Source organism: Orcinus orca, chromosome 6 (assembly GCF_937001465.1).
Source record: "Orcinus orca chromosome 6, mOrcOrc1.1, whole genome shotgun sequence".
In the NCBI taxonomy this organism is placed as follows: Eukaryota; Metazoa; Chordata; class Mammalia; order Artiodactyla; family Delphinidae; genus Orcinus; species Orcinus orca.
Genome location: NC_064564.1, coordinates 39,813,453 through 39,835,786, shown reverse-complemented (window position 1 = coordinate 39,835,786; position 22,334 = coordinate 39,813,453). Strand labels below are relative to the sequence as shown.

Genomic DNA, 22,334 nt, shown 5'->3' with positions numbered 1-22,334 from the left:
ACCACACACAGGATGAAGACAGTCACCACAAAGAAGAAAAAGCACACCCAAGACAACCATCCACAAGGTCACAGCTACGCAGGGACACTGTCCCACTTCAGGGACGGTAACACCTGATAAAAGGTCACATGCATGCACAGGAAGGGCACTGTCACATGGGGACATGGTCTCACACACAGAGAGACAGTTTAACAGGGACACGAACACACGAAGAGACAGAAACAAAGAGAAACTAACAAACTATCACACATGGGGTACAGTCTAAACCACAAGGACACAACCCCACAAAGGCCACGGTCACACATCAACTATGTCACACCCAGGGCACAGCCCACAAGGATATAACTACACAGAGAAACACACCCAAACAGGGACACAGTCTCGCTCACACAAGAACACAGTCTAACGCACAAGGACAGTCTCACACTCTCAGAGATGCAGCCTATGCCCACACACAGGGCAGGGGCGAGGCCAACGGGAAAGACCGCTGGCGGGCCTAGGCTGGTCCGGTCAGCACAGGAGCCCCAGGCAGGCCAACTGCAGGTGGGGGTCGATGGGCTGGCCTGGTGGTCCCTTCAGTCCCTGCCCACTGCGGAGCAGCCCTGGGGCAGGCCAGGCTCTCTCTGGGCCTCGGTGCTGGGCTCATGAGGAAGAGGCCACAGGAGCCTCGACCTACTGCCCCCCTTGAACCCACAGCCTTGAGGGTCATGGAGCTCAGCCATTAGGGTCTGCTCTGCGCCTGGGCCCCAGAGATGCCCCCACCTTCTCTGCCTCTACCTGAGCCAACTGAGGTGGGGGGCAGGACACAACCAAGGGGGGAGCTCCCTACACTTGGAGCCTCCCTCGTTCAAGGAGTTTCGAGGTCAGACCTCATACTGACGTGGCTGTCTGAGGTGCTGCCTCAGATGCAGAAGGGCCAGTGGTAAAGTTTCCCAGCAGGGGTGCAGCTCCTTGCCCCGTGGAGTGTGAGGACTCAGCACTCACTGGACAGGTGGTAGGGGAAGGGCAGGAGGCTGCCAGTGGCGCAGCCTGAGCGATCCCTGCCCCCTCCAGCCAACCCAGCTCACTGACTGGGCCCCTTCCTTGATGTGCCAGCCCTCTCCCACTCGTCACCCTGCCCATCCCCACACCTTGTTCTCAGTCTACCATCTCTGTCCCTGTATTCCTTCTGGGATAAGGAGAAATATTCTTACCCACTGTCTCAGTGCCTCCCACTGCACCCCCATAAATCCGAGGGGACCCCATTTCACCAGATACCGTACAGGGCCCTACCCCTAGCTGCCCCCAACTCCCATCCCACCCGCCTGTACCTTGTATCAGTGCTAGTGGGCAGAGGGACAGATCATCTCAAGCCAGAGATACCATCAGCATGAGACCGCCCAGGAGTGACTGGGGGACTGTGTTTATGGGACGACATCAGTGGGTCACCCCGTATATCAGTGTCATATGACTCATGTTCACGTGTGACGATGCCAGCCTACGGCAGTACGTGGCTCTTGGGTGGGTGAGTACAGCTATGCCGGGGAGGGTTCATGCTCAGTTCCCAGAGGGGGTCAGCAGGGAGCTCCCCCACCCAGCACTCACCCTGTGGACTGTGTCTCTGGGCGTAGACCACGGCAGCGGCAGCAGCAAGCACGGCACAACAGGCCCACGGGACAGGAACAGCCATCTGTTGGGAAAGAGTGGGCGGCGGGGAAAGGGGCAGCATCAGCCTAGGCAGGAGCCTCCTGGGGAGCCCTCACTCCTCTCAGGCAAGACTGGGAAACCCCAGCCCTAGGGCCAGGGCACCTTGACCCCAAATGCCCTTCTTTTTTTTTTTTTTTTTTTTTTTTTGCCGTACGCGGGCCTCTCACTGCTGTGGCGTCTCCCGTTGCGGAGCACAGGCTCCCGACGCTCAGGCTCAGCGGCCATGGCTCATGGGCCCAGCCGCTCCGCGGCATGTGGGATCTTCCCGGACCGGGGCACGAACCCGCGTCCCCTGCATCGGCAGGCGGACTCTCAACCGCTGCGCCACCAGGGAAGCCCCCAAATGCCCTTCTTAATGGGGCTCAGGATCCTCTTCAAGCAACAGAAAACATTATTGGCATCTGTAGGCAGAGGTCTGCGAAGATGGTAGAAGGCAACCTACAATGGTTTGTTGTTCATTACAGCCGCTGGAGGCAGGATGGGTTACAGATCACTGGTAATGCTAGGGCCATTTTTCTAGGAAAAAAATAACTTCACTGGTAAGGTTAGCTAATTAGCTATAAACATCACAAACTGAAAGGGTGATGTTCTAACTTGATTGGAGGTCTACACTTCTCCAAATTGCCTTGAAGAAAAGGCCGCCTGCCACGCTCCTGGGGAGAGAGCCCCTCGGATCTGCCCCTGCCATGTGCCCCCTACCCACCCCCACCCCCGGGTGAGTCTTGCCCCACTGGGCTCCGGGAAGTTCACAGAGCAGCAGGGTGCCAGGGCAGTGGTGCACTGTGACCAGGTCAGATGTGGCTTTTGCTTTAGTGGACATTAAGGATCATGAGAAGGATGAGGGGTTTTCCCTGTCAGGGACCACAGCCCGTCCTTCAGCCCAGGAGCCTGGGAGCCCCAGCCCAGCAGATATGCATCAGTGCCTACACGCTCCCATGTGGGAACACAAAGCACACTCAGGACATGTTCCCAGAAGCCAGGATGGATCCAGTGGCCCCCCTACCTGCTGTCCTGCTTCCTGGGATGGGTCCAGCTGCCCTCACCCCACTCCACCCCAGCACATGCCCATACCTGAGGGCAGGGAAATAACTATTTCCTGCAGGAAAGGTTCCAGACCTGATTCTCCTGCCCCAGTCTGAGGAGAGAGGGGGACTGTCAACAAGACAGAAGCAGCGATCCAGAGAGGGACACTGCCAGACACTCAACCATGGCCACCACCAGAGGTACAGCCAGACACACAGCAAAGACACTAGCCAGAGACACTGCCCAAAACAAGAGACAGAGCCCCAGGAAAAGAGCCCACACACAGACTGGAGAGACTGTGTCGGGCACGATCAGACAAAGCCAGAGAAACAGGTAGACAAACCAGATAACCGGCCAGAAACACGGCCAACACACAGCCAAAGGGCCCGCAAGAAACCCTGTGAAAGATTCGGCCAGACGCAGGCAGACATATCAGAGAGAGTAAGCAGCACAGGCAGAGACACCATCAGCAACAGAGCCGGAGAGCCAGAGACACTGTCAGAAACCATGCCAGAGAAACTGCCTGACACACAGGCAGAGAAATACCAGAGGAACTGATAGACACAAACAGGCGTACACCCAGGAAAACTGCCACTGAGAGAGCCAGAGACACAGTCAGATGCTCAGTCAGGAAGTAGCCATACCACTCAAAACACTGCCAGGGGCATGCAGACACACAGTCGGAAACACTGCCAGACAAACAGCCAGAGACACTGCAGACAGAGTTACAGCAGGGGAGATGAGTGTGGCCGTCAGCCTGGAGCGGCGGGTGGGGGAGCCGGAGAGAATCTGACTTCCAGGGCCTCCTTTATGGGAAGGGCTCCTGCCTACCCACTGCTACACTCGCCCCTCACCAGGCGAGCCCTCCCCTCTGCACCTGGTGCTCCTCCAGCTACAGCCGCAGGAGCTCCGGCTGCCCCTCCCTGGCACAGCTCATCTCTCTAGGCCCCAACTGGCCTCGGCTACCCCTCCCACATCTGTGACCCCTGAGGCCTTTGCTACCACCTGGCCTAGCTCCTGACCCTCTGCCACTCCCCTATCTTTAGCTACTCCTCAGGCCTAGGAGGGTAAGACAATGGCCAAAGTCACAGTCAGCAAGTGGTGGGGCGAAGAAAGGAACCCAGGATGAACCAGTGCTAAACTCAGAGCAAACGAACCCAGGATGAACCAGTGCCAAACTCAGAGCAAACGAACCCAGGATGAACCAGTGCTAAACTCAGAGCAACCGAACCCAGGATGAACCAGTGCTAAACTCAGAGCAAACGAACCCAGGATGAACCAGTGCTAAACTCAGAGCAACCGAACCCAGGATGAACCAGTGCTAAACTCAGAGCAACCGAACCCAGGATGAACCAGTGCTAAACTCAGAGCAACCGAACCCAGGATGAACCAGTGCTAAACTCAGAGCAACCGAACCCAGGATGAACCAGTGCCAAACTCAGAGCTGGGGCTGGAGAAAGGGAGATAGGAGGCTGGAGGCCTACGTGGTTCCCCAGCTCAACCCCTGCAGGGCGCCCTCAGACCCTCCCCGACCCTCTCTGCCGTCCACCCATGCCGTCTCCTCAGAGCCAGCCCACTGCCCACCACATGGGAGAGGAACCAGGCAGAGTGGACAGAGGTTAGATCACAGAATGGGAGTAGAGGGACAGGGTGGTCCTCTGCTCCCTGCTCCTTCCTGGTCCCAGTTGGGAGGGCCATGTGGGTGAGGAGATGGCCTGGCATGAGTGTAAGGCATACAAGCAAACACACACACACACACACACCCGGGTCCTCACAGGGGGAGGGGAGGCTTCTTCATCAAAGTCGCCTCCATCAGCCCGATGAGTTACTGTAAGGGCTGGGCCCTGGGCCAACGGGGCTGCAGCCATGGGAGACGGGCGCTGCTGAGAGCAAGCACTGCAGAGAGGGGGGATGGGGTACCACGACAGATGCTGCACGGTTGGGGACACCCAGAAAAGGGAGAGACCCAAGGAGGGGGGAACAGAGAGGCAAGGAGAGAGGGAACGCAGTGAGCAGAGACCCCGAGGGACAAGAAAAGAACAAGACAGGGAGAAATGGAAGAAGAGGCACAGGAAGAGAGACAGGGAGCATAGGAGATGGGCAGAGATTCAAGGACAGAGGGAGAGACAGACCCAGAGAGAGTGACAGAGACCCCAACAGGGTCTCTGTGCCCACCAAGAGCATCTCTCCAAGCCCACCCACCTCCTGCAGTGTGAGGAGAGGATGCCATCAGTGCAGCAGTGCTGGCTGATCTGCGACAAGAGCAGGGCTTCCTGGGGGCGGGAGGGCTTCTGCCTATGAATCCAGGACCCCAGCCCCAAGGGCATAAGGGCGGACAAAACCCCCATCCCACCCCACCTGCAGGTCCAGGGGGCCCCAGGCCAATTTCACTTCCCTCTTCCCTCCAAGTCCCCGCTGGACCCATTCCCAGGTAGGGAAGCTGAGGCCAGAGGCATCCAAGCTACACCTCTGCCCTACCCTGGCTCACCTCAGGCCACCCATCCCAGGGCAAAGAGCATCTTTCCCAGGAACTTTCCAAGTCCACACCCCATGGCTCTGGGATAGATCTGGAGCCTAAATCCCATAAAGCCCCAGATGAGGGCTATGCAAACTGGCCCAGGCTCCTTGCAGACCCTTCCAGAGGCCCAGCCTGGCCGCCAGCCCCAGACCCAGAAATGAGGAGGGAACAGAGGGCACCCCACTAGCAAGTGCCCAGCAGCCCAAATCCCTTGTAAACAGAAGCCCAGCACCTCTCCTGACACAGAACCCCACAGTGTTGCCACACACATACACACACACACAGGTGACACATCAAGAGACAACCCTGGGCTCCCAACTTACTGTCACTGTTCCACCATGACACAAACACATTACACACTGACAACACCACCCAGTGAAAATTACACAGTTGCACAGTTGACAATGACACACAGGGATAATGACAGTCACCACAGTGACAATGATGCAGTGAGTGACAGCCACACACAATGACATCAACAAACAAGGCAATGACACCTGTTGACACTGACACAGTCACAATGACAGTAACCTCAGAATCAAAGATGCAATGAGACTGACAGTCACATAGGCTAACAATGACAGTGACATCCACAGTGACACAGGGATGTTGGCAGACTCAGTAAGATGGACAGTCACGCAGAGTAACACCAGCCCTCAGTAACGCTGACACCACGGAGGCTGACAGTCGCCAGCAGGGACACTGACACAGTGATGTGTTCCAGATCAAGGACCTCAACTACCCAGTTTCTGGCTTAGGATCCAAGGCCCAAGAGCCCTTTTGCCAGCCCCAGCAGGAGCTCAGGTGCCCTGCACCTCAACCCTCAGCCCCTGCCCAGCTGAAGGCAAAACCGAAGAAAGGGAAGTGTGAGTCTGGGAAAGCCTCTATTCACCCCTGCATTAAGTTATTCAGCCCAACCCTGGGGAACCCCTGCCACATCCAGGATGGGACTGGGGGTTCTGGGCACCACTGCCTGGGGCCCAGCTCTGACTGTGTGTGTGTCGACGTGCAATAGCGTGTTCTGAGCTTCGGGCTTCAGGGTGCTGGTTGGTGTGGGTGTGTTGAGGGTCAGGTAGGTTCAATCTGGCCTGGACAATGAATGAATGGGGAGGCCCCACGTGGTTCCTCCGAGAAACTGAGATCCGATGAAGGTCACTGGCCTGGACCCCACCCCCCTCGGCCTGGGGCTGGGGTGAGGTCAGAAGCATCCCTCTGAGGGAGGGCATCTGGCCCACAGCAGGGGCCAAGGTGACATCTCCATAGCTTCCAGTCTCCCTTGGCAACCCCAGACTCCAGGATCCCCCAGGGTAAGGGAAAAGGCACTCTGTGTTGGGGCCTCATCCCCTTCTTCTCTCCCTACCACAGCCCTAGAAGATGCATCCTGGGAATGAGGCAAGAACCCAGGGCCGGACGACCCGCTGATTCAAAGGCCTAGGAAACTCTAGGGGCCTCAGACCTGCAGAGGAATTAGGGTGGGGGAAGACAGACACCTACACTTGGAGACAGAGAGGGAAAATGAAAGACAGGGCAGGGGCAGAGACAGGGACAAGGACATGGTGGACAGGGAGGAACAGTGCTGGCTGAGGGGGCGGCTGGGAGAGACAGTCTGGGCGGGCGGGAAGCTCCAGGATGGGGAGGAGGGGCTGAGGCCAGGAGGCCCCCAGATCCCACCAGGCCTAGGCAGCCTGGACAGCGTGGGCGGTGGGGGGGGCAGAGGCCTGAGCGGTCCAGAGGCTGGGGGTGGGGCGGAGGCCAAGGATGGAGGCCTGGCCCCTGGCAGCTGGCCCAGCAGGCCCCCCATGGGGGAGGGGGCGGGCCTGGGTCAGGGGCCAGCTCCTGGGCTGGGGCCGGCTGGCCATGGGGCAGCCTCCTACTCCCCACGGTATCTCCCCCTATCTCTTCCTCCTTTCTCTCTGAATCCAGACCTGGCCCTCCTCTCAGCTCTCAGTGCCCCCACCCTAAGTGGCACAGGACCCAGAAGCCATGCCTGGGTTTAGGACTCAAGCCGTACCTCCTCCTGGGCTACCCATCCCCACCCGCTCCGGGAGCAAGCCCCCATGCTCAGGGGAAAGGACCCCACCCAAACATATGCCCCCCCCTCCCCCACAGAAGGGGGCAGGAGAAGCTGAGCACCAGCGGGAGGGGGCCAGGAGGGAGGCAGGGGGAGCGGTCCCCCAGCTCCAGCCTCTGGCTGAGGCTGTGGAAAAGGAGGCGGCCCAATGTGAGTGAGTTGGGGGGGGTATCCGCACCTGCTGTTGTGACCTCCACAGCCGGAGATGGGGGCCTGGGGGGGGGGACAAGATTCCGATGGATTTTGGCAGCAGCCCGGACTCTGAGCGCTCAAACCCCCCACCCCCCAGCCTCTTGCACCGTGGGGACCCTGAGATCAGCATGTGCGTGCCCTGCTGCACGTGTGTGCGGGCGTGTTGTGGGCCTCCCATATGACGGGCCTGGCTGGGCAGCTGGGAGGTGTCCTGGGGAGATGGGTGTCTGAATCCCACCAGCCGTGCGCACATGTGGAGCCCCACTCGGGGCCCTGCATGCTGCCTGGTGACCTGGGCACCAGCTTGTATATGCTCACATATGCAGGCCTGGACTTAAGCAGCCCTCTCGGTGCAAAAGGTCTGGGCTTTCTCCCTCAAAAGTCATCTGATCCAGCCCCCTGCCTCTCAAATGGGAAGCAGGAAGGGGCAGATAAGTTCATATCCTCCCTTTGGGCACATGGGCTCTGGATAGCTTCACAGCACCTGAGGTACAAGCTCCAAATCCCTCATCCCCTAACCCCAGTCCAGAATCCCTTCTGGCTTCTAGAAGAATCAGGAGGATCCCTCTATCCAGAAAAGGCCCACATACCAGTCGGGTTAAGTCTAGGGGGAGTGGGGGCTTGGGGGCTGGCCTTCTTGGAGGGACAGATGCTGCAGCAGGAGGTTAGACAGCTGGAAGAACTCCATGAAAGGCGGGGGATGGGCAGAGCAACAGGGTTGACTGAGACCTCCCTCCGCCAACAGGGGAGTGGGCTCGCAGCAGATGAGGCAGGGGCAGGAAGGAGGCTGCTGAGCCCTCCATGGAGACAGAAGGATGGACAGAATAGCTTTCCAGACTTGGGGGCTGGGACAAAGACCTATTTGCCTCAGCATGTCCCACTACACCCCACCCCTGGCCCCATCACTGCTATGGCACAGACACACCCTCAAATATATACACAGAGGTAGATGCTTTGCAAGCTTGTGTGTACACGTGCGTGCGTGCACACGTGCGCACACGAACACACACACACACACAAAGGGGGGGTGGGGGTGGGCAGTGCATGTGAAGCACTGATGTGTAACGAAAAGAACTGAAGATGGTCTTTCCGACAGAGCCAGAGGTGAGCAGGGGAACAGAAATGTCAACTGTCTTCACGTGCGCTGTTCTCCCTGCCCCCCAACACGCACGCACACTGCACACACTACTTCTGAGGAAGCTTCTGGTCTGCTGGGCAAAAGCAAGCCATCCTTCCTCCCCCTTCCTCCCCTCCGCACAGTGGGGAAGCCAGAGCAATCTGTTCCTGATGGGTAAACACAGGCATGAGTATGCGCGCACACATGCTCACACACACACCCGCGATTCAGGGGTGCGTGACACCCAGTGCTCACTTCACCCCAAGATGGGACGCACACTCGGGCTCTCACTACCACTGGCAGAGCCTCCCAAAGTCCCCCACCTCCACCACACACAGCCAGAGCTTCACAGACACACCCAGGCAGCCTCTCGCTGACACAGGCACTTGGAGTCTCCCATCACAGCCACTCATCACGGCCTCCCACGTGGACACCCGCTGCCACAGCCTCGCACATGCTGGTATGCGCGCACACACGAATCACAGTCACAGTCACACACAACAGACTCTCTCACACGCACTCAATCAAAACAGTCCTGGTCTCACATATGGATACCAGCACACACTCAGAACACTCACCCTTCCACACAGATAACAGAGCACCTCCAGAAACGCAGAGCGCCCCCCCCACCCCCCGGCACCCTCAGCCCTCACACCCCTACACTCGGCAGTGGGAAATAGATACACACTCCATGCTGGGACCTCGCGTTGCCTGGCCTGTGCCTGGGGGAAGACAGGATAAAGCTCAGGGTGGCCTAAAGCAGGAAGGGAAAGTTCCTGAAAATCGAGGAAACAGACTATTCCCTACTCGGCTCCTTCCTCTCCTAACCCTGCTTTTGCCAGTATTTGGGAATGAGGGGAGATCCTGGCCAGAGCAGAGGGGTGAGGGAGCCCCCGGGTGAAGAGATGGTGGCAGCAGGAGCCAGCAAACCCCAGAAACCAGCCTGCCCCCAGGGCCCTCCTGCCTCACCTCCTCACCCCCTCTTCTCCAGGATGAGGAGAAGCAGCAGCTCTCAGCCTAGCCACCTGCTGAGTGACCCCAGGCCTCTTCAAAACCTCTCTGTGCCTACAACTGTCTATAGGGCACCTGAATGTCAGGCCTGGCTGCAGGAAGGGAGGCAAGGGGAAGGAGATGAGGCCTCGACCTCAACCCCCAGCCCCTGCCAAAGCCCTGTCATCACTGTCAGACCCCAAAGAGAGATGGGGACAGCACTGGCCAAGCCAGTGCTCCTCTGACAAACCACTGAGGACAAGAATCCTAAAGTGTCCTTGGACCCTGCAGCCCCACCTCCCATCACAAGAGAGGACGCTGTGTCGCTGTCCAGGCAGAAAGGAATCCAGGCTGTGCTGGCAGGGCCCCAACTGGAGAACAATTGGCAATGCTGTTGACATCCTCACCACTTGCCACTCCAGGTGTAGCTTGAGCCCTGATGCCCCATCCTAAAGTGAGTCTGAGAGGGCTCCATGGAAGCCAGGCGGGGGAGCAAACAGCGGGCAGCAGAACCTAAGGAAACCAGGCAGGGCGACCCCATAAAGCCAGGTGATGGGGACTTAGGAAAAGCAGGCCGTGGGCACAAAAGAAATCAGGCAGCAAGGTCTGCGGAAACTAGGCGACAGGGCCCAAAAGAACATAGGCTGTGGGGGCCAAATGAAGCCAGGCCGCGGGGACTTAAGTTAGCTAGGAGGTGGGGACAAATGAAGCCAGGCGAGAGGCCCACAGGATGGGAGAAAAGAAAGCTATCAGGAGCTCATGCCCTCTGTCTAGATGTCCCCCACACCCTGGGCCTCTCTCTCAGTAGCCCCCTTCCCACCCAGGTGCTGGTCCCCTCCCCCAGGCCAATGCACACAGCCAGAGCCCCCTCCTCGCTCAGAGGCCTGGTCCAGTTGCAGCCACTGGGCCCCGGCCCCATCCCTGGGACCTCAGGAAGTCCCAGCCCCTCCCACCGGCTGCAGAGGAGGGGGGCTGGGGGGGGAGAAAGAGAAGAGAAGAGAGACAGCTTGGCAGAGGGAGGGCCGAGCAGCCGCGGGGGGCGGGGGCCGAGAAAGGAGCGGGAAGCGGCGAGGCGGGCTGGCGGGCGGCGCGGGCGGGGGCGTCTCTGCCGCGGGAGCGGGGGTGACAAGTTCTCCGGCCCTGCGGCTGCGCGGCCACTGACCTGGGTCCCCGTGCAGGCGCCCAGTAGGTGCCTCCGGCGCTCCGCGGGTGCGCCCGGCCGCCCGCGGTCATCGGGCCCCTGGGGTTCGGGGCTGGGGCCCGGGCGGCCCGGGGAGCAGGCGTGTCCCCCCCCCCCGCCTACCCCCACCCCCGAGAGTCCCGGCGGGCGGGCGGGCGGGCGGGCGAGGCGGCGAGCGGGCCGGGAGGAGGGGAGGAAGGAGCGCACGGCGAGCGAGCGAGCCGAGCTAGCGGAGGGAGCGAGTGAGGGACGGCAGGCAGTGAGGTCATCCTTTGAATCTAATTGTCTGAGTCAGGAGGAGATGTGGCACTCGATGCAGGGGGAGGGGAGGGGGAAGGGACCCTCCCGGCTCCGGGCCGGGGCCCCTCCTCACACCCAGGGCCGGCCGCGGCCTCCCTTCCCCCGCCCAGGGCCAAGTTGTCTCGGGCCAACTGGGACAAACCCCTGCCCGTCTCACTCAAGGCTGACCTCTGCTGCCATGGGGGCTCCAACCCACATCGCCCCCATAGAGCGGCCACCTTTCTATTCTCTGGGGGTGATGGGGACCCCCTCCCGGCCCAGGTTGCCCTCCCGCATGTCTGAGGGTAATGGGAAGCCCCCATCCCACCCCCAGGTCGTATTTCTGCCCTGTGAGGATAAAGGGGGAACTTCCACCAGCCTTGCAAGGGACCTTCGTGCACTCTAGAAACGTGGAGTCCCCAACTCTACTCCCCAGGTGACTTCTTGCACTGGGAATTTGGGGGAATCTGGACATTGAACCGAAGCTCCCCTTCCTGCCTCCTGAGAATGACAGTGCAATGCCTCCCAGTCCTGCACTTTGGGGGGCATGAGGACCCCCAACGGAGCCCAGGGTCTCTACTCTGCATGCCCAACTCTTCAGGAGGGGCAGGAGCCAGGCCAGAACCCCAAGGTCCCCAGAGGCTGCTCAGGGGAGCAGGTCACTCAAGTGGTGGGAGGGCAAGACGAGACAGTTGGGCCCTGGGCCTGTCAGGTGTGCACGCACAAGCACATGCACACATGTGTACACGCACATGGGGGGAGACCAGGCGGCTGGGGACACTCACACCGAGGGCCACACACCCCTCCCCCCGCCCCCATGGAGGAGGGGTGATAAATATTTAAGCAGCTTTTAGCTCTGAAGGGGCTGAAGCTGGGGGAGGGAGGGGGATCCACAATGCCTGATTAATGGGGTTACCGGCTTGGATCAATCCATCTGCCCGCCGCTCCCTCTTCCCTCCTCCCTCCTCCTCCCTCCCTCCGCCTAATGCGCTTTATCAGGAGACGCTTTTCTGACTTGGCAGCGTCGGGTGTTTTAAATAGACCCATTTAGAGCAGGGGTTGGGGGAGAAAGGAGGGGGGGAAGGGAGACAGAGATTGAGACAGGCTGGGAGACAGAGATGAATCAGGAGAGAGAGACAAGCCCCAGAAGAGAGAGACTGGGAGCGGAGAGACAGAAGGAGATACTGAGACACGGAAATAAGAGGCTGCGGATGACACTCCCACGGAGGCTGAATGGGGCCGGGGGGTGGGGGGGTGATGGTGAGGCCGAGGGGAAGCTGGGGGGCTGAAGAGTAGAAACAAACAAACTAACAAAAGAGACAGACAGAGAGAGAGGAAAGGAGTCACCGACAGCAGGAAGAAACCCAGAGACAGGTTCTCTGCAAGGGCTGAGTGCTAGCCTGGGAGACAGCAGATATCTTTTATTTCCAAAAACAGTTTTTCATCCACTATGTTAAATTAAAAAGCTGTCTTTAAAGTGGTGCTGGAGGTGCTGCTGCGGGAGAGTGGACGGAACTGCCAAGTCCTCCCTCTCAGCCTCCTCGTCTGCCCCCACAGAAGCTGCCTCAGCCCTAGCCCCCAGGGGTATTCTCCAGCTCCCCTGCTCTCTGTGATCCTCTGGGATCCCCAGGGACAGGGTCAGGGCATCTGAGCTACTGTTCATTGGCAGAAAGTCCTTCCTGCTGTCTGGCCTCAGTCCCTCCTGCTGCAGGGAGCCCATTCTCTTGCCTGACCACTAGCCTTCTCTTCTCTGGTCCCAGTTCCAACGCCCTAAGATGTCCCCAGTCGGAGGGAGGATTATGGCCCTCACAGCTGAGCAGCTCACTTTCCCAACCGGCCATCACACTCCTTCCAGGTGTGCTCCCTAATACTGGGTAAATCTGAACTTCTGTCAGACACCCCACTCCAAGTCCCTAGGTCTTCTGGGAACAGTGAGACAGAAGCTTAACTCTCTCCAGCCTTCTGGAGCCTCCCTTCCTCCTCTTCAGAACCCCAGCTCCATTTTGTCCCTTTCGTGGCCATGTTGTCAGCCTGGATACCCCCCCCCGCACCCTCAACAACACCCCATTCCTAGTTCTGAAGGGTCAGCAACCCACCCCACCCCCCCAACTCCTAGGCCAGGAAAATGGCCAGTCTGTTTGGGAGCTGAGATGAAAAGCCTGGCCGGCCTTTGTGGGCCTCTGGCGGGTTTCGGACAATAGGCCCTTCCGTTCCGCTCCAGCGCGCCTCGATCCCATGGACACCCCCACCCTGGGGGCTGCCAATCCGGGGGCCTTGCCTGGTCGGAATGAAAGGCGGGGAATGAAAGGCGGGGAGAGTCAGGCCCAGCCTCCGAGGCTGGCCTCAGAAGATTCTGGACTTTCTGACCCTCTATCCTGCCTCCTCCAAGCCCAGCTGCTCCCTGTTGTCAAGCCAGAGAGATGCTTTGGGGGCAGAGAGGGAGCCTGACAATGAGACGAAACATACTCCCACATCCAGATTCAGCTCCCTCAGTGCAGAACCCAATTTTCTGACCTGGCTTTGCCCTTGCCTGTGTGACTGTGGGTAAGTCTCTTCCCCTTTACTGGCCTGTCATGAAAAGCCTCAGGAGGAAGGAGGAGGGGAGAGCAGGAAGAGATCTCAGGCCCTCCTTCACTCACATTCCCAGACCTACAGCCCCAATGCACCTGCCAGATGCCCTGAAACTGACCCGCCTCCCCTGGGTCCCCAGCACATACCTCTTCACCGCTGGCCGCACACGGAGCACATCAACGTCCTCCTCCTCCAGACCAAACTCTTCCTGAGACTTCCAAAACCAAGGGGGCGGGATGATGTGACAAGGCTCGATTCTAGAAGGGCAAAGGGCACAAATCAGAGGCTACAGAGGAGACCTTAGTCCAACTCAGAGCTCACTTCACACTCACAACCCCACTGTGAGAAGGAGAGACTGAGGCAGGCAGCAGGGAAGTGTCTAGAAGAGAAAAAGTTGGGAGTGGTCCAGACTCCCTGCAGCACCCTTTGCAGACCTTAGGTTCTGAACCACAGGGACAAAAGTAGGCCAGAAGCCAGTGGCCTGACACCACACATAGATACACACCCAAAGACAATCCAAAATGCCCACACAACCAGGTCACAGACACAAGCACCTCCATGTCACACACATTCTCCCATGCGTACTCATACAGAGACCCATGGCCCCCAGGAGGGCATAAACACCCACCATCATACTGTTTTCTCCTCATCACCACTACGATTTATTGAGCATCTGTTATGTGTCAGGAACTGTTAGGCACTTTATATGCATGATCTCATTGAATCTTCATGACTTCTCCGTGAGGTAGGTTCTACTATTATTCCCATTTGACAGCTGAAAAAACTGAGATTCGGGGAGGTTGACTTGCCCAAGACCACACAGCTGATCCGTTCCAGAGCATAGATATGAGTGCAAGTCCAGCTCCAAAGCCCTTCTGCTATACCAGTCTGCCTCTGCAGATCTCTCTCCCACCAGCACAGTGCCTTTCCCAATAATAATAGGAACGGCTAACACTTGCTCAGGGTCCTTGATGAGCCAGATACCATGCTGAGGACTTAACACACAGTTTTGGCAGATGAGAAAACTGAGGCTCAGAGAACAAAAGCGCCTTGCCCCAAGTCACATGACTGGTAGTTGGTAAGAAAGCTGGCTGTTCTGAAAGTCACTGTTGCTTCTAGGACTCCACTTACTTAACAGAGCCCTCGACGTCTACAAGACCCCGGGAGACTCTCAGGGTTCAACTGCTCCTCTCCCTGCCAAAACAGGTCCCAGATGTGTCTGCCAAAGGCATGATCAAGTGCCTAAACACATACCCATGAGAAAGGGACGCCATGTCATCCAACCCTGCCCAGAGAGGCAGAGGTACCACCGAACAGAGAGAGATGGCCAGAAACGAAAACAAGGTGTTAGAGACAGGCTGGCTGGTGGTAACAGATACAGACACACCAAGAGATAGGTAGGCCCAAAGAGAGGAAGACAGAGACAGACACACGGGACCAAGGAATGACAGAGACAGTGGGAAAAGGAGACAATAGAGGGAGAGGAGGATACAGGCCGACGTGAAAAAAACACAGAAGGATAGACACAGACATACAGACACATATGGAACCATCCCACCTGCACAAGAAGAAAACTGTGAAAACAAACAAGACTCAGGCAGTGTGTGGTAAGTGTGTAAGTGTGCATTCGAGTGTGCCTGTGTTGGGGGCATGCAGAATCTGTATCACTACACACATTACACCAGCTGCTTCCAGCAATTTCATCTGATTAATAATAAATGCCCCGTAATTACAGCCACTCCCCCAGCCCTTCTTCCTGTTTTTTGTCAGCTGCCACCAGGCCAGCCCCCTGTGGACCCCATGGCCCCCTCCATCCTCACCTGCTGTCTTCTACAGGGCTGAGAGGACATGGGCTAGGGAAGGAGACCAGACTCCCAACCTGAGGGAGAATACCCATTTCTCTATCTTGGATTAATGCCCAATGTTCCCAAGCAAAAGGTCATTTCCCTTAGGTCTCACTCAGAACTCTCCCCCTTCCCTGGGTATAACCTGTAACCCCTAATGTGGCCTAGAGGCCCAGGTCTGGGGACACAGAGAGAAATGAACTCTGGACTCCCCTTGCCCACTCTTCATCACTCACTGGCTGAAAGAAGTCTCCATTCACAAAGCTTCCCCAGCCTTGGAACCCCACAGGCTCAAAGGAGGAAGGCACCAGGACAGCCCCCCTTTTCCCACCCCATCATTCCAACCCAGGCAGCCCCAAAGTCTCTGCCCACTTGTGTACTCTCACGCTTTGGACACGCCATGGCTCCGCCTCCATTCCTGAGCCCCCCCAGGTCCACCTCCTTCCAGGCCTCCCACCCTAGCTCTCCAAGGCAGCTCTATCAGAATCAGCTGCGGGTTTGTGCTGATCTGTTTCTAATCGCTGGGGCCTGGTTCACGCTGGCCCCCACCCCCCAATATTGATTCCATTATTTGGAGAGTCATTGACGTCAAGGACCTGGATGGGTGCCAAAACCGCCTTCTCTCAGGGCCTGGGCCAGGGCCCAGCCCCTCATCTCGCGATTTCACGGAGGGGCCCAGAAAGGTCAGCTCACGGGCCAGGGTCACGTGACATCTGCCCTCAGAGGCTGGGGCTCTTCTTACCTTTTGGGGCCCACTGTGCAGTTCCTTTCTCCTGGGGGAGAGGGGCTACACAGAGGCGTGGGGGTCAGAAGTGAGGTGGGGACCTATAGAATAGGGTGTGGAAGAACCTCATTGGGTCTTGGGCTGCAAGGAAGAGCTCTAGGAGGCAGGGATGGAGGCAGTGGCTCAGAAAAGGCTACTTGGGGAAGATTTTGTTCTTTGCCACACACTATTTTGGAACATCCTGAAGCTGGACTTGAAATGACTATTAGAGTACTATTGACTACTCGATTTTTATGTCTGATATCAGATGTACCTCCAGGCTCTCTGAGAAAGAAATTCTCTGCAGTGCAGGGTAACAGTTTACCCTAAATGTTGCCATAATTTGACTAAGTGGCACCACTATTTTATAAACCTTTGTTCCAGATAAAACAAAGGCTCTGTCTCCTGTGCAACTCTCGCCCATGCTGCCTCAGTTTCCCCACACTCTCCCAGTCTCTCGTGCCTCTGTGCCTATCCCATCAAGATGCAGCCACTGCTACACTGACCCACACCAGCAACTCCCTGGCTCTGGCTGGACAGGGTATTTTTAGGATCCGAACCCTGTGTTCTCAGACAGACATTAATAACCAATACAGACAGTCCGTGGTGCCCACAGCAGCTAAACAAACTCGGAACCCAGCCTCAAAGGCTCAGACATGGGGTCCACTGCCTTAGCTACAGTCCAAGAAACCCAGACCTAGAGAGAGCAAGGGACATGACATGCTCACAACCACGCGGGGAGAAAAGGACTTTCCCATCTTCTGAAAAATCCTGAAGCTGGGGAGAGGACAGAGGTGACCTCTGACCTCTGCCACAGAAGCAGGGGCATTGCCCTGCCCCAGTCTCACCTAGTCCAGACCTTTTCAAGGAAGAAGCTGCCTATCCTTTGCACTCCTTCCCTGAAGGCAGGGAAGTCCTTCCTTTAGTCTAGCTGCAAATCACTCAGGGGTCCTTTGAGCCAAACAGGGTTATACAACAGAGGCTGTTGGGTCTCAAGCCACAAACCCCAGAGAGTCCCCTCTCCCCATGGTCTGTCCCACTCAATGTTCATTCCTCAACATTTCTTGAGTACCTAATCCCTGCCAGGTCCTGTGCCAGGAGTTAGGGACATGGTCCTGCCCACCAACAACACTCAGTCTGGCAGGAGAGAAAAAGATGTATTATTTACTCAGCAGTGCCCTCCCACTGTGTACCTGGTCTGTGCCAGGGGCAGGGTGGGTGGGTGGTAAGCAAAGCAGACCCCAGTCCCTAGGTCCCAGAGTTCACAGGCAATTATTATGCAGCCTTGGTGAGTACTGTGAAGAGGAAGTACAGGTAACGTATGGTGGGGCATGCTGACTTCTTTCAGGACTGAGGATGCTTCAGTCCATTCCTAAACCCCAGGACGGGCCCTTGGACGGCCCAGAAGTCACTACCATAGTCTAACTTCAGTTCCTTCCACTGTAGCTCCAGCCCCAGCTTCTGGGAGCTGGTTCCCCGCAGCAGCAGGGTCTAACTTCCCCACATCTGCCCCAGCTCTTCCTCCCACTCCTTGGCTCTGGTGACCCCAAACCCAGCATGCCCTATGCTTTGGGGGTTCTCTTTGCCCTCTGCAGAGGTAAAGGGGGGTGACGACCTCAGGGCTCTCAGCTCACAGGGACCACTAGGCTCCCCAGCCCCTCCCCACAGGAAGCCAGGAGCCGGGGTGGGTGTGGTCACCCTGGGCCACGGGAGTTTACACAGCTGAGGTCTCCACCACTCCCCCCAACCCCACAGCGGGTCTGGAGGAGGGGTCAGCTCTCTCTTCTTAGCCTCCTTGTTCTCTGGGACGCCCCCCCTCCCAACCAGGCACACAGGGTTCCCCCCCACAACCATCTGCATTTCAAAGAAAATACGCTCCATCTGTTTCCGATTCATTTACACTTCAGCTCGCCATGGGGGGGCAGAGCAGGGTGCTTTGCCTTCGAGCGCACCACCCCCATAGGGGGGGCTGGAGAGCACGTGTCCCCCTCTGGGACAAGGAGCAGTTAACAGCCTAGCCATCTGAGCCTGAGGGCCAGGTCCCTACTTCACGGGCTCCCAAGGGGTGCTCATGTACTTCAGCAGCCCCGCCCACTGGCCTCCACAGCGGGAAGGTATATAAAGCCCCCGGCAGTGTCTCCAAGGCAGGTGGAGTCCTAAGGTTGGTTGCAACCTGACTCAATTGCCCCCCCTCCCCAGGGCTATTGCTCTTTGGGGAAGAAGCAGAGTGGAGAACGCTGGGCATACCCTGGAGACAGGATAAGGACTCAGGCATTCCAGGAGACACTGTGAGATATAACATAACTTGGTCCAACCCCTTTCCAGCCAGGGCAGAGGAGAGAGAGGCGGGTGGGTTCCAGTCCAGTCTCCTCCTCCAGCCACCTTCTCACCACAGATCTGGGGCTACCATCTCCCTTAGAATCAGAGATTCACCATCCTGGAAAGGTCAGAGGAGCCAGAGGTCTACCCCTCACCAAGTCAATCTTCACACCTCTCCCAACCTAAGGATGATTGGGATGGGGGAGATGTCTTGGGAGGACATGAATCTCATGTCCCCATACCTGACCCTCTCTATCACAGGAAGGGTACCCAAAACTATTTAAGGGGGATGTGCATGTACATGGGGAACTCTAAGGGTACATGTCACCCCTGTACCAAAAAAGCCACTCAACCTTCCTGCTGTGAGAGTCTAGTCTCCTCTGGAAGAAAAGGCAGAAAAATTTAACTGGGTCAGTGTTTCCCACCGCCCCCTCCATCAGCCCACAACCCAAGTAAGAGATGTGACCAAACATGTATCTCCTCCCCTCCCCACTTTTGGAGAGGACAGATCTTGTTCCTGTCCCCAACTTCCCTGAGACACACCATAGCATGGGTGTATTTAACTATGAGTTCTAAGTTCCACTGGGAGCGTGAACACAATCCTAATGTGGGTTTGAATGTGAGCCCCAGATGGAAGGGTAGCTGTGTGTGATTCTAAGTGTGAACCCCAGGGCTCCCATGTGAATATGAAAGCCTCAAGGTGCAAGCATGAGTCTGAGTGTGAGCCCTAGGTCCCTAGGGTGGGTCTGAGCACGAGCCCCAAGATGGAAGCAAGTTTAATGTAACTGACAGGGATGTCAATCTGAGTGTGAACTCCAAGATGCAAGTATAGGTTTGACTGTGAATGTAGGTCCCAGTGTGCATGTGACTGTAAGCCCCAGGACGGAAGTAGGAGTCTGTGAACCCCAGGATTCCCAAACAAGTCAGTATAGGCATTAGAGACTTAGTGTTCGTGTGAATGTGAGCCCCTGGTCTTCACGGCTTTCTGAATGCGAGCTACGTTTCCCCATGTGAGTCTGAGTGTGAGCGCTGGGGTCCCTTTATAAGTCTGGGTCCCTAAGTGATCCCAGGATGGAAGTGAGAATCTTGCATGTCCTAGTGTGAATCTGAGGGTGAACTGATGTGAGCGTGAGTGTATCAACCCCAGTGTCCTACGTGAGTCCTTGAGTTCAAATGTGGGCCCCAGGTTCTCCATGTGAGTCTGAGTGTGAGCCTCAGAATGTGTGAACTGAGAAAGCTCCAGGGTCTTAGTGCGAGTCCCACTGTGAGCCCTGGGACTCCAGTGTGTTCTGAGCATGGGCTCTAGGTCTCAATGTCAGCCTATGAGCCTCAGGACAGAAACGTGAATCTAAAGTGTGAGCCTAGAGTCCCAATGTGAGTCTGAGTGTAAACTACAGGACTGAAGTGTATCACTGGATATGACAAGAACATAAGTGTGAATCTGAGTGCAAGTCCATTGTCCTGGTGTAATTCTTGGTGCGAGTCCATATGAGTTTAAGTGTCCCAGAGGAAAGCTGAGGATGAATTCCAGAGCCCCTAGAAGTCTTGAGTGTTAACTTTAAATTCCTACTTTTCACATAAGGCTCAGGGTCCCAGGTGGAGTATTAACTGTGATGGAGTGTGAACTTTGGCTGCATGTCACTGATCCTGACCAGGAGCCCTAAGAACCAGTCCAGAAGATTTGTGTGGGTTTTGGCCGTGGAGCAGGGATGCGCAGTTTATTGAGACACAGCCCCCTCCACCCGCCAAGCCCCGGCTAGCCCTACAGCCGTAGGAATATCCAATTGTTAAAGTCCCACCACCCCCATACATACATTGGTACACCATCACACCCAGAGTTAGACACACAAAAATGCACTCAGTGTTTCAGACCCCCTGGACAAACAGCAGTTACAGATGCACAAACACACCCAGCATTTCATACTCCCACCACTTCAGTGATTACAGCCACACGAATACCCTACCGACACAGACACAAATATACCAAGTATTACAGGCAACACAACTAGTGTTGCAGACACACTCCTACAGCGGCATGCAGACACACACCCAGTGTTGCAGACAAACTGCCAGACACATAGACACACACAGAGGCTTCTCAAAGAGAGAGACTAGACGGAAAGAGAAAGAAAATCCTGAATTTTCAACAAGGCGTGAAATAGTCCTACCCGCCTGAAGCTACTGAAGGGGGGGAGGGGGTCTAGGGAGCGCTAGAGGAGAGGCTCGGGAGAGGAGAGGAGAGGAGGCGAGGAGGAGAGCTGTCCGTCTGGTGACCTCCCCGCGGCCCAGCCCCCACGCACGGGGAGATACACTCCTCCGAGCAATACAGGGATACCCAGGCCGGCTCATGTAGAGCCGCACTGTGGGAGACACACACCGGCGGACTCACAAAGAGACGGGGATACACCACAGGCGGACCCACACGGACACACAACACAGGAACACTTACAAAGAGATACTGCAGGAGACCCACTAAATGGAGATACATTCAGGCGGACTCACGAGAAAACCACAGGCGGGCTCACGCTGACACACACACACACACACACACACACACACACACACAAGCGGATTCACACGGACATACATACACTGGCAGACGCGCAACCGTCCATTCACACCCCTGGGCGCTTTGAAGTCCAGATTTCTGCTGGAGAAAGAAGCCGCCTCTGGGCGCGCGGGGGTCACTGCGACCCCCCAGCTCCGGAATTTTCCCAGACCCTGCGCGCGGTGCTGAGCGGTGAGGGAGAACAGGGAGGCTAGGGCAGTTGGCCCCTGCCACCTCCCGCCAGCCGATTGTCCGCCCCCCCTCCCACCACGCCCAACCCCCGGCGCGCCCGGACGTGGGGAGCAGCTTCTCCTGCGCCCCCGCCCCCGAGTTTACGGGCAAAGTTTCCCGTGAACTTTCCTGTCCCCCTCCCCCCCGGTCTCGGGCCCATGCACGTCCCCTCCCTCTTCCCGCGCGCACGAGGGCCCCGGGTCTGTAGGTCAGCCGGAGGGTTTGAGGGTCCGGCCGCGCGCGGTCCGCGCTGGGTACTCACCGCGCCCTCGGGCCGCCGGGGCTCCGCGCCTCGACCTTCGACCGCTCCCGGCAGGGAGCGACGCAGGGAGCGCGGAGCTAGCACCGCTGCCAGATCCTGCCGCCGAGCCCCGCGCCGCGCCGGCTGGAGCCGCCGCGTCCGCTGCCGCCGCCGCCGCCGCCCGCTCTGCACCGGCTCCCCGGCGCTCGGCGGCTTTAACCCCCCCATCCTCCTCCCTCCCTCGCGCGCTCCTTCCCTCCTTCCCTCGCCCATGTGACCGCGGGCGCCCGCTCGGCCGCGCGCGCCCTCGCTCCCCTCCCCCTCCCGCCTGGTCTCCCCGCGCCTCGGCGGCCGCGCGCCACGACCCCCTCCCGGCCACGGCCCCCGCGTGCCCCCGCCTTGGCACGCTCCCGCGCCTGGCACGCGCGGCCCGCTCGCGCGGGCACACTCATCCTGCGTAGGCCTGTGAGCCCCCGCTCCCATTCGCCTCGTGCTGGCACGCACCCTCCCCACCGCGGGCACACTCGCCCGCACTGGCACGCTTGGCCCCCTCGCATTCGCCCTCTCTCGGAAACGCCTTCCAGACTGCTGTAGTCCCCGCGCTTCATGTGCAGCCCCGACCGCGGGTCTCAAAAACGCGCACGCACACACACCCACACCCACTCCGCTGGATCCCCCAGGGCCGCTGGGCGCACACCCAGTCCCCCCGGGTCGCTCATTCACACTCACTCGCTCACTCAGCCCTGGCCAGGTCTCCGCTG

The 22,334-nt window shown here is 57.9% G+C and overlaps 1 protein-coding gene across 1 annotated transcript in view; it reads right to left on the bottom strand.

Annotated features, from left to right (window-relative positions):
- Positions 1 to 21,782, bottom strand: part of CNTFR (ciliary neurotrophic factor receptor) — a 38,235-nt gene extending 16,453 nt beyond the window's left edge. Inside the window, exons 1-3 of the mRNA XM_004275107.3 lie at positions 21,595 to 21,782; positions 13,774 to 13,884; positions 1,585 to 1,669 (exon numbers count right to left, since the gene is read on the bottom strand). Coding sequence (XP_004275155.1) covers positions 1,585 to 1,669 — 85 coding nt within the window. The 5' untranslated portion in view covers positions 13,774 to 13,884; positions 21,595 to 21,782. The remainder of the gene's footprint in view (positions 1 to 1,584; positions 1,670 to 13,773; positions 13,885 to 21,594) is intronic.
- Between the last annotated feature and the right edge of the window lie 552 nt (positions 21,783 to 22,334).